The sequence below is a fragment of the Myotis yumanensis genome, unplaced genomic scaffold (genome assembly GCF_028538775.1).
Source record: "Myotis yumanensis isolate MYYU_CA2020_CCGP unplaced genomic scaffold, mMyoYum1.0.hap1 SCAF_10, whole genome shotgun sequence".
Lineage (NCBI taxonomy): Eukaryota > Metazoa > Chordata > Mammalia > Chiroptera > Vespertilionidae > Myotis > Myotis yumanensis.
This window is the reverse complement of record NW_027223761.1, coordinates 46,071,127-46,083,573: the sequence shown is the minus strand read 5'-3', so window position 1 is coordinate 46,083,573 and position 12,447 is coordinate 46,071,127. Positions and strand designations below refer to the sequence as shown.

General features: G+C 34.5%; 1 protein-coding gene across 8 annotated transcripts in view; it reads right to left on the bottom strand.

The window, feature by feature from the left end:
- The window catches only part of EMSY (EMSY transcriptional repressor, BRCA2 interacting), a 94,662-nt gene that overhangs the window by 67,435 nt on the left and 14,780 nt on the right, over nt 1–12,447 (bottom strand). For 4 of the 8 annotated variants that reach the window (XM_070425655.1, XM_070425657.1, XM_070425661.1 and 1 more), the window contains 3 exons: nt 10,054–10,229; nt 7,880–8,032; nt 5,492–5,751 (listed from right to left, as the gene is read on the bottom strand). In XM_070425655.1, coding sequence (XP_070281756.1) covers nt 5,492–5,751; nt 7,880–8,032; nt 10,054–10,229 — 589 coding nt within the window. The remainder of the gene's footprint in view (nt 1–5,491; nt 5,752–7,879; nt 8,033–10,053; nt 10,230–12,447) is intronic. The other 4 variants (XM_070425656.1, XM_070425659.1, XM_070425660.1 and 1 more) reach the window with 2 other exon arrangements.

Below are 12,447 nucleotides of genomic sequence, written 5' to 3'. Positions count from 1 at the left end.
ATATAGACTTGATCAGCAAACATCTATATAGTTATTATTACAAAAACAACCATCAGCCATTATGTAAACTGAGAAGAAGTAGACCAATATAATAAGAAGACCAGAAACTTAAGAGTCAAAAGAACCTGAGCTTAATCCTGCACTGCCACTGACAAATAGTGACCCCTGGACACATTTCAAATCTCTGTGCTCCAACTTTCATCTATAAAATAGGGATAATAATACCTACCTTGCAAATCATTACAAGGATTAAATGAGATAATGATGTGAAGCATCTAACATAGTGCTAGGCACATAGCAGATGGTCAATATTTGGCAGTCAACAAATGGTACTTATTAGTAGCTTATTATTACTACTTAATAAGTGTTAACGGGATAGCAGCAAAGGTATTATATAAACCAAATCAATCTGGAAATATAATGTACTCAATTTTTGTTACATTAAAAAATTTTAGATAGGTTTTTCCAAAATTCTGATAGCCCTATGTATTCAAAGAATTCACATAGCTACTAACACAGCCAAACCAATGGCAATTAGTGTAGTAATGGCAATTAGGTTTCACATTTGCCAATTCTGAACTAATAGTAGTAGCTTTCTCAAGCACAGTGTTTATAAGGACTCTGTGGCACAGATGAGGATTCGCCAAGGTTTGGCAAGAAAGTATGACACAGTTAATTTGCAATGTCTGTCATGAGCAAGGGAAGGGAAGCATTCACACTTGTGTCAAATATTTGCAATTTCAGAACTGGAATATGAATGTAGGCTTCTAACATTAAGACAACATAATTTCAGCAAAATAAGTCTGGAGTCTTTAAGAGCATGTTTTAGGTTATAGACACAAAGATAAAACATATTTGAAATTTCAGTCTGCGTGTTGATTTTTTTATCTGAAAAGGGATTATTCAAAATTAGAGCTCCACCTTGAAGAAAATTTACTTGTACTTTAAAGTTACTTATTACAACAGGGAAATAAAGGGATTTTGAAACCAAGTGAACCAAACAGTGTTTATTGAGGCCATAATCCAAATTACTGACCTTCTAGCACTCACAAAAACTCCTTAAGAGTGCTGGGACTTGCACCCTAAGGATAAAATGAAAAATATAAATCAAGCACATGAAAGCATAAAGCTATATTCTGTTGCTTTTTTTATATAAGTGCTATACAATGTTACACTTAAAATGTTGGCACCACATTAACATAGGTGGAAGTTTGTCTACCCTGAAAATATATGACCTATTAGAATTTGAATCAAGTCCACAAAATCATAAATAATTATATTTAATGTAAAAGTCACTTTACCTAAAATAATTCCTAAGTTGACTTACATAGGATTTGTGAGAAATCCAAGGTGAATACAATAATGTCAACAGCCTTACAAAGATTTCAAAAAAATCCATCTACCCAGCAAAATGAAAACAAACAATATCTATTAGTCCTACCCATACTCAGCTTGTCCAAGAAATAATAAAACTAATGGTACTGAGTGTACATGAGTAGTTTTGTATCTGGAACACAGTAAATAATAAATATTTGAGGAATCAATGAATCTTATTTTTAACATAATTTATTTTAAATGTTTATTTTTTAAACACAGTAGAACAAATCTAAAGTTCTGAGCCCGAAATTTCATGTATGGCTCATTTATGACTTTGGAGATAAATATACCTTCTTATAAACATCACAAGTGTGACAACCTCAACTATCTATTTTCATAAGTCAGAAAGAAAAAAATAAAGTCACTAAATTAAAAAAAAAAAAAAGTTCACCAACTTACTTACAAGTAAACCTCCATCTATTACAAGTATATTTATATAGGTCTACCAAAGAAGATTGAACGGTTAACAATGTTAGGTGACATTTACTGAAAATTCAACATATGCACTGGGTAAAGCACTTTCCATGAATCATCTCATTTAATTATCCTGATAACTCTAGGAAGTAAGTACTGTCATTAACTTTGTTTTATAGCAAACTAAGGTTCAAGAATAGTGATAGGGCCAGTACTGGAACCAAATCTATTTATTCATTCATTCATTCATTCACTCATTCAACAAATATTACACCTACTACATGCCAGACACTATTCTAACCACTGAAGAATACAGTGATGAGTAAGACAAAGTCTCTACCCTTAGCAATTTCTACTCTAATAGGAAATAAACAAATATGTAATATGATGTCAACTAGTTATAAGCATAACAAATAAAAATAAAACAGTAAGGGAATAGAAAGGCATGGATAGGAGGTGGGTGCTTTTTTAGCTATAACTTTGCTACACTATTTCTCAAATACCAAATTTAGAAAGTAGGAGAGAAGGTAGGGGAGAGAAGAATTACTGACAAAATAAGATCCAGCAAAGAAGTCAGTAAAAAAGTTACAATACGTTGACTTAAAAACTTATAGAATATAGTATGTGATGCCACCTAATATAGGGCTAGCCCAGAAAGCAATAATTATATTATAATAATATATAAAAAGTGATATTCAGAAAGACTACCTTGGAGACATCAAATTACAAATGCAAAATTTATGTTCAGTGTAACTTTTAAGAAGTCATCAAAAATAGTCAATTTCTATATATTAAGGGGTAAGCTTCAGTTAATTGATGAGTTCAGTTACTTGAAACAGCTCACTCACAATGGTGCAAATAAATAAAACATTGCTTTCCATAAAATAACTGCATTGGAAAGGAGCTAACATTTTTGAGTACACACATGATGTTGTACTTTAAAATACCCAATCTCATTTAATCCTCACAATAATCTCTTAAGATTGGCATTATTCTCAACTCACAAATGGGTAATCAGATTTAAAAAGACTAATTTATCTTAGATCAAACTTGAAAGAACTGGGGTTCCATCCCAGGCCTCTTACCTAGAAATATTCTTGTTTGATTCTAACACTATACCATAATGCCTCATTCCAAGATGGAAAATAGAATTATAATTCCACAGATCAACTCATTATCATTTCTACTTTATTAAGAAAATGATATATTTTTTCCATATTATGTAATGGTATCCTTCTAGAAAACTCAAGGAGATTCTTTAAATGAAAGTTATAATGTATCTGAAGATTGAAAGGTGGGAAGATCACACATTGAACACAAAAATTTACCTCCACTCTCTCCCAAATTCCTCTAACAGTATGAACAGATTTTTTTTAAAGGAAAGAGCCACATAAACCTGGAAGTTCAAAATGGAAAGGAGACAACAGCTATAAAACTTTTGGAAACTGGAAAACAAACAGACAAACAATAATTGATCAAGCATTCCTAAGAAAGTGAAAACATAAGATAACAAACAGAAGAACAAAAAACAAGACAACTTGCATCAGAGAACCCCTGAAAGACTCAGCAACTGAGAGCACCAAATACTTCTGAAGTGGGGATAAAAGTAGAACTAGATAGAAAAAATTAGCTGAAAGTCTGTTTAAATAGCATTTAGATCCCCAATTATCCTCCCCCATCCTAAAGAAAGACTAAATCCAAGGGAATTTGATGACACCAGACTGAATGGAGTGGGTGCTATGTTGAAAACAGAGAGGTAAAGTTTATATACTTAATGATGGGGTTATCCAGCCCTCTCTCTCCATTTACTTTCAAAATAAGGACAGAAAGATTTACTGCTCTAGGTAGGAAACTGGAAAATTCTCCTCTGAGGAAACTAACCAGTCCATGAAAAAGCCCCAAATTAGGGTGACAGCTTAATGGAGGTAAAGGGATAGTCAACCAGCTAGGTCAACCTACAAAGCAAGTCACCAGCCAACATATCTCACCCTAAACACAGAATTTTCTGTCAGCTTTATAATACCCACTTTCACATATAAGCAGAAACCCAGCATGTCAGAAAACTCTGATATGAGAGAGAGATCAAAACAAATAGATAAAAGGAACTTACAGGTAAAAGAGAAAACATCAAAAGTTATCCTGAGCTATCATCAGATAAGAGAATATAGTGATTATATGAAAGAGCAGGATGCTGTATTTTTTTTAACAAGGAATTTTCAGAGAATAAAAAGGAATTACTAGAAATTTAAAGTATGAGAGCAAAAATAAAAAGTTCCATAAAGTAGTGAAGGATAAAGTTAAAGAATAAAGAAAAATAATACTTATAAAACATTAATTATGTTCTAGACTCTATTCTAACAGTTTTACATTTATCATCTCACTTATTCATACCCCCAAAATCCTATAAAATGGATATATTATTTTCCCTATTCTACAAATGAGAAAACTTAGGTCTAGAGTTTAGTTTTCCCACAGTCACAGATATTAAGTGGCAAATACAATACTGAAATTTGAATTCAGAAAGTCTAATTCCAAAATCCAGGCTTTTAACCATTATACTAAAGCAGAAAGAAAAAGCAAACAAACGGAAAATGTGAGTGAGAAAGGATAAGAACAACAAAAGAATCAATCCAGGCAGTTCAACATCATGGTAATAGGTGATCCAAAAAGAGAACTGAAAAAAATCAAAGAAATAAATGAAAGAGGCCACTGAGTAGGCAACCCAATGGATAAAAAACAACAACAACAACAACAACAAAACTCACACAAAAAAAATTACCTTGAAATTTTAGAACTCTGAAAGTTACTGAGTTTTCAAAAAGAAGAGGATCTGAAATTAGAACAGCAGTGGGCTTCTCAAAAGTAATACTGGAAGCCAACGGCAAGTGGAGCAATATCTTCAAAATTCTTAAGAAAAATGACTGCCACTCTAGAATAATTCCCCATCAAGAAAGTGGGAGGGTAGAATAAAGAAATTTTCAGTCCACCATGCAAGGTCTCAAAAATATACTCTCCATCCACTTATATACCAAGAAGTTACTGCAGGATATACTCTAGCAAATGAGTAAATAACCCATGAAAGAGGAATATCAGGATGCAGTGAACGAAGATCCCAGAAATGCAGGTATGCAACAAGCCTAAGATGCCATCAACATCCAGATTAGTGTGGGAAGTTAGAGGATTCTAGTAAGATGAAATTGACAGAATACTGATCATTCGAACATAAGGAGAGAAGAGTTTAGGAATAAATTGATGATAACAAACAAAATAAAAAGATAATTATTCATTTAATCATATGCTTCCTTCTTATATGAAACACCTAACTCTGACAACTCTGTTACTCTTAGCAAAGTAAAAAGTGAGCGCCTAAAGTAAAGTCATCCTATCTCGGGTAAAAATAATCTTTCATATTTAATTTTTTTCCAAATAGCATTACAATAATAAAATAGAATAGAAGTCTAGAAGCATGGGATCTGCTAACTGTGGCATATTAGGCACGTCATTTGGCATCTCTGAGCCTCATCTAGAAAAAGTGAAATAATACCTATCCCAAAGCTGTATGTGCAGAATTAAAGAGATGTGAATATTCCCAGCATAATGCCAAGCACATAGTAAGTACTCAGTGCGTTTGTTAAATCTGAACTGTACTGAAAGAGACGGAAATAGCAATTGGCAAGCAGAGACTCCCGCCACTACATACCTTCTGTGTTGTTGTGTTTGTCGTCTGAGTTGATGGTTTGGTGAAGGTTATTTTCACAGGAGACATGTGAGGTGGTAAGGAGTTGGCAATGCTCTGCATGATATTGCTCATCTTGGGACTTCCACTCACAGGCACAGTGATCGTCTTTGAGACGGGAACAACAGCTTTTGGAACTTCCTTTAGGACAACAGGGGAGGAACTAGAAGAGTTTGTTCGCCTGCGTTTTCTGGGTTTTTCATCTTCATCTGAACAGCTAACACCTGAAAGACAAGGACAATATTGCTATATTTATAGCAATTTAACATTGCATTTTATACCTTATTTTAATATCTTTGTATCATCAAATCATCCTTGACCTGTCTCTTTGTCACACCCAATCAGTCAATCCTCCTTCAGAGAAGTTGTCTCTGAATGCCTTCTTTCCTTCTTTAATCCTATGGTGATGGCAAGACCCTCTTATCGCCTGCCTGTATTTTAGTTAACACCCTCCTAAAAGGTTTTCATACTTTTAATCTCTACTTCTTTTCCACCCTCCAACCTACTACCAATTATAAAATCTCATGGGAATGCCCTGCTTCAAATTCTTTAACAGTTTTTATCTTCCTACAAGATAAGGCACAAAATTATTACTATATCAAAGTCCCATATTTTTACAAGAACACAATACCCTGTTCCACTCAATCCTGTGTACCTCTATAATCCTGGTACACTGAACTGCTCACCATTCCTCAAAGCCTTACCACATTCTATCCATCTGAAGTCTCTATATACTGTTGTTCTTTGGGAAATACTATCTCCCATCAATGACCACTTCACCATTCTGCAATCATCATCCTGCAAGCCATCTCTTCAGTGAATCCATGTTTCCTCTGAGCTTATAAAGCACCTTGTATAGTCTCTTCTTATCACTTGCTCCATGACAATGTGACTGCCATTCTGCATATCTCCCATAATTAAGGGGTACCAGAGGAAAATGACTAAGTCTTTATGTGACTAAGTCTTACTGTTTCCCTGGCATCGTGCCTTGCACATAAAAAGTTAAGTGAATGAATTATTCTGTCCCAAACTAATGTTGCCTGTGTAACTTCTGAGAATTAAGCAATATACTTCCAAAATATACTTCCTGTTACTTCAAACTATACTTTATGTTTGGAATTCACTTTCAAGGTTTTAAAAAACTATTAAAAAGTAGATTTCTAAAGTTGTTTTAAAAGACCATCTTGGATGAATCTATAGAAATCAGACATAAATTTAATAGTCCCAAATTCTCAGTTTTTATGTACTAAAGCCTCAACTGTTTGTTTGTTTTTTAAATCAAGTGAGAAACATAAAACCTTGCAACACACATACAAAATCTCTACAGAGAAGATATTTTAAAAGTATACAGCATGATATAAAATATAACTTGTAATAAAATATAACTCCTTACATGTTTAATTTTTAGACTCTAATTTAAACAACATTGACAATGACCTAAAATCATTCCTGTCTAAAACAGCTAATTCCACCTCTAAAAGTTACAAAGAAATCAAGTTTATAACTACATTGACAAAAATTAAAATCAAATATTAATGGTCTCTAGTTAACATCAAAAGCAGAAAAACAGACATAGATATTTTTTAAAAAATGATTAACCTAGCTGGTTTGGCTCAGTGGTTAGAGAGTAGGCCCACAGACTGAAGGGTCCCAGGTTCCATTCCAGTCAAGGGCCCATACCTCGATTGCAGGGTCGATCCCCTGACCCCGATCTGGGCATGTGCAGGAGGCAACCAATCGATGTTTCTTTCTTTCGCTCTCTCTTTCTTTCCTTCCCTTCTTTCCCTCCCTTCCTCCACTCTAAAAATCAATGGAGAAAAAAAACAAAAAAATGAATTGGATATTAAACTGCTTTACAGGGTAGAATCAAGGGTTTAAAAACTGCAAATAAAAACTTCAAAAAATTATAGTCAATTAGAAATATAAAAGATGGACCTTCTAGAATGCTTCACTGAATCTAACAGATAATGTCCATAATTTTTTAAAACACTACAAAGATTACAATTGTAGGAGTAAACATTGAATGACTCACATAAGCACATTCCTTCATTTCTACTCCCATTTCTATTCCATGACAATCAAAACAAGTAAATACTTGAAGGGTATCACTGTTCAAGGCATATTCCCTACAGAGAACAAAAGAAAAGTAATTTCTCAACCCCAGAACTAATTAAAAAGCAATATATAGCTAGTCACATGTAAAAAAAAGAATTCTTTAGAACCTCCAAAATCTAACCACTGCTAATAGCCAGTGGATCAATGATTTAACCCAAAAAGGCAAATCTAATCAGAGCCTGTGCTGCAGCATTTAGCCAAGAAGATCCTAATAACAACACTGAGAATATCACTTACTTTTGACATAAACAGTACTTCCACTTGGCAAGACAACTACATTGGAGGCAGGACTGGCAGGTCTTGGAGACTTAACCGTTGCTATGCTGCCACTTGGAACAGGGGTAGAGGTTGGGGTTGACGTGGTACTTGTGTAGGAATAGCAAACCACTACTGAAGGAACGATAAAAAAAGTCTGCTGTTAACTTTCACGAAAACTGTCCACTCATAGAAAAATTAGTTTTTACCGCAGGCTAATTTTAACGTTTTCATGCGATCAGAAGTTAGAGGCCAGTGCTAGGTATTAGGTTTACAAGTTAAAAGGTTTAATAACCTTTCCTGAAAATCATCACTTAACTGGGTTTCCCCCAAGTATTTAAAAGCTGTTTACAAGTGACACTGCCAATAAAGAAATGCAGTTACAAAGAAATCAAGTCTAAAACTATCTAAGAAAAATTAAAATCATTTTTCATTCATGGCAGGAGTTAAACAGTACTTGCATTCTCTTTTAATATTAATAGCAGCACCAATGATGGATGGATAATTTTTTCCTAATAATAGCAATTTCCAACTTGGCTACTAGGGGGAAACCAAGGCAAGGTTCCTTTATTATAAACCAACTCACTAGTCACTTGCCATCCAAGCAGTGCAACAATAACTCAACTAAAGTAATGACAACATCATATTTCAATATCTTAAATAACAACAAGAAACAAAAATAGCTCATAGGCACCATTTACTGAGTACCATGTACTACACTAAATCTTTGTCTTCTATTATTACTAATTGTTATAATACCACACCTACATTTCAAAGATGAGGAATCCAAGGTTGACAGAAGCTAAAAAACTTGCTGGAGGTCACACAGCTAGGAAATGGCAAAACTAGTATTCAAACATAGATTTGACTACTGGAAATCCTATATTCTTTCCACTCTACCAGAGTTGTGGATAGAAACGGTTAAGTGGGAAGAAAAGATACCTCTCCTACAACAAACAAATCAGAAACTCAATGGAGGTAAAGTTTGCACACTGGTAACTGACTCTGAATACCTGTATAGCTTTCTTCAGCTTAAAAAGAGAACCTAACCTGGCATGCAGAAAAAGGGTATCTCACTTTGCTCCACAGCCCACTGCTATTCCCAAAAGACAATTCCCCCAAGTCAGCTGACAACTGCATTATTTTCAGGGTCATTTTCATGCAACACCAAAGTAAGCTACTGAAAGTCAATCCAATGTGCACTCTCAAATTTAATATTACTCTTGGCAACCTCAGGAGAATTAAAAGATTTTTAAAGTATTTGTCAACTACTAGATTAAGTAAAAGAAAGCTTTCTTCATCTGCCAGGTAATCCTTAATGGATTTGGCACATTGAGTGGAATAGAGAAGCAGCATATACCACTGATTCCAGAAGACAAAAACAGAACTTTATATTCTAAAGTATAAGTTCAGCATCTTTCCCCAGCAGCTAAGTGTGAAAGGGCAAGGGCTATGCCCTCCATCTTGCCTGTATCCTCCATGTTGGGGCCACGTGCGGCCTTCTTCCCGGAAGCCCAGGCCTCTGCAGGCCACGCCCGGGATTTTAAACTAACCAATGACAATCAAGGGAAGTGCGCGCCATAGATATGACCACATCCTGTGTAACAGGACCCGGCTTGCGCCTGGCCAATCGGCAGAGCACAGTCCATTCTCCTCCCCTCTTTGTCTGTAAAGTATATAATGTGTGTTTAAACTCTTGATCGGGGCTCACAGCCACTGCTCTGTGCTCAGAGTAAGCTGCGAGTCCCAGCATGCTGGTATCAATAAACCCTTTGCTTTTTGCATGAGATCGTCTCTTGGTGCTCTGTGAGTGCGGCTGGCGTTCCGGGCGTAACAAGTGACTTCTATCATCTTACTTATTTCCCATGTCACCCATTAAAACCTTTTATTCACTCCTAACAAAACACACAAATCTCAAAAATTCATTCCAAGAAGGCTTTTTGCAATTTTGTGATTAATATAATTCACACTTTGCATAAAAGGGGGACTTAATTCTGGCTGAGACTAAAAACTTAGCAGTTTCTAGTTTCAGAATAAAAATTGCTCACTGATTTGCAACCTTTAAACACTGACATATAAACAGATAAATAATAAGACAACTTTTCCTGAAGAATTTAAGAAAAGTCATCTCTATACACAAATATTTTTCTACTCACCTTCCTTGCTTCCTGTTTCTGCAGGCACTGGAAGAGATGCATTGTGCTGGATAGCTGCATTGGCAACAGCATTAGCTGTTACAGTGAAGGCAGTTTGAGGAACCAGCCGGGGCATCAGTGGTACCAATCGACGACCTTCAATGGACCATTCTGAAGAGCTATTAGGTCCAGACATACTGAACAAAAAAGAAAACGCTGCTACAAGAGTTCTCAATCAATGAAAGTGAATCAAATATGTTTGCTCAAATAAATATAACTTTTTACATTTAAAAAGTACCCTAGGTGAATAGGAGAGGCTTCATTTTAAGCAAGTAAGATCAAAATTATGAATAATTAGAATTCAAGGAATTTCACATATACTTAGTTTCTTACATATCTTATTCTATAATCTGAATATTATAATGAACATAATTGAAAATATAAAATATTTTCCTATGCTTTCTAAATAAATATTGCTATTATTTTCATTAGTTTAAATCCAGTGGTATGAATGAAATCCGGTTTTCTACTAACTTTTAGAACTTAATTTTATAATTAAACTAGAAAGGTAAAAAGAACTATATTTTAAAAATCAGATTTTCCTCAATAATTAAGGATGGAATTCAGTGAACCTTTGCAAAATTATCTAACTGCCTGCATGACCAGAGGTTCGAAGGCTTTCAAAGATGGACAACTGAGGCAGTAAACGAGGGGTAGAAGAAGGCTGTATATATCACTGCATATTTCACTGGCAATGTATTATATTATTATCCTTATATTATTTTTTAAAAGATTAGATCTGAGGACACTGGGAGAAATCTGCCACTATTTTAATTTTATTTATTTATACCACTCTTCACTGTTAAGGATTTTGAGGCTGCTGAACTCTATCCTTAAGCAGACACTATTCTGTTTCTCTACTCAACTTCTTGAGCAAAAATTTTTTTGTTTGTTAGTCCTCACCTGAGGATATTTTTTTCCATTGATTTTTTTTAAAAAAGTGTAAAGGAGTGGGAAAGACAAGAGAGAAACATCCATGTGAGAGAGACACATTAACTGGTTGCCTCCTGCACGTGCCCCGACTGCAACCAAGGTACATGCCCTAGACCAGAATTGAACCTGAGACCCTTCAGTCTGCGGGCCGATGCTCTAAGCACTGCGCAAAACTGGCTAAGCTCTTGAGCAAATTTTATCCCAGGAATCCAAACAGAGGTTGAAATATGAAAAGATAGTTGCATCTCCTCTCTTTACTTGGCTCTGTAAAAGGTAGTTATGTCACTTCTCCTGATTAATGATTAGGGTTGAAGTTTAAAATTCACTTAGAGTCAATCAATCAATCTCTTCACTAAATCAGAAATATTTCTGTACCTTTGCAAAACCAAAGATTCTACAACCCAACCGAGAGTTTAAGACTCACTCTGTCCACTGATTCTTCATATTCAGAGTACAGAAAAGCCCTTATTAGGGGATAGTAGAATAATGATAATGATGATGGTAATTATGATAGCTAACATCAATTAAGCACTTACTATATCTGTACTTTAGTACTAAACATTCTACATGTAATTACATTGAGTTAATGTAATTCTTTAAAAAATCCTATGAAATTAGTAATACTATCTTCATTTTGTAGATGTGGAAACAGAGTTTAACTAACTTGCCTAAGGTCACACAGCTAATAAATGCCTCCTTTAACAAGCATATATCATGCTATTGAAATTATTCACCACATTACAAGTAGAGTATATAAAGATTTTCAAATGTGTTTTATGTCTAACTTTTGCTTTTGATTTATACTAATCAAGCACTGCTATCTAATTACTACCAACTTTCACTAAATAGAACAAATAAATTACAACTTGAGAAGGATTTACATTCTGTTCAGAAAGGAATTTCTGGGAGTTAATGAATTCAATTGGGTTACTGTGGGAAATATGCAAATTTCCTCATCATTTAACACAGTCCTACCCAAGACAAGAAGAGAAAGAGGATTTCCCAAGACCCTCTCACAGATCTATTAACAAACACATTATCTCCACATTGATGCTAGTTCTGAAACAGAGTGGTATAAACAAGAGAGGCAGGAAACAGCTATAGCTAATTGTCAAAAGAAAAAATTCTAAAAGATATTCAGCATTTTCTTGGCTAACTCCTATTTTGCTAACATTTTGTTAGAATATCACTAATAAATGTGCTTAGTGAGAGTTTACCACACAAATAAAGTGTTATCTACACTTACCTGGTGCATTGTTTAAATGGTGGCAGAAATTATGGAAGATTAATAATTTCAAACACATGAATATACGCTATTGAAAAGACAAAATTTGCAGCGCAAAAGACACACTGCAGCTTTTAATCTATAAATCTTCCAAATTTCTACTCATGCAAACATGCTCAAACTTTTTTTAAGTTAGG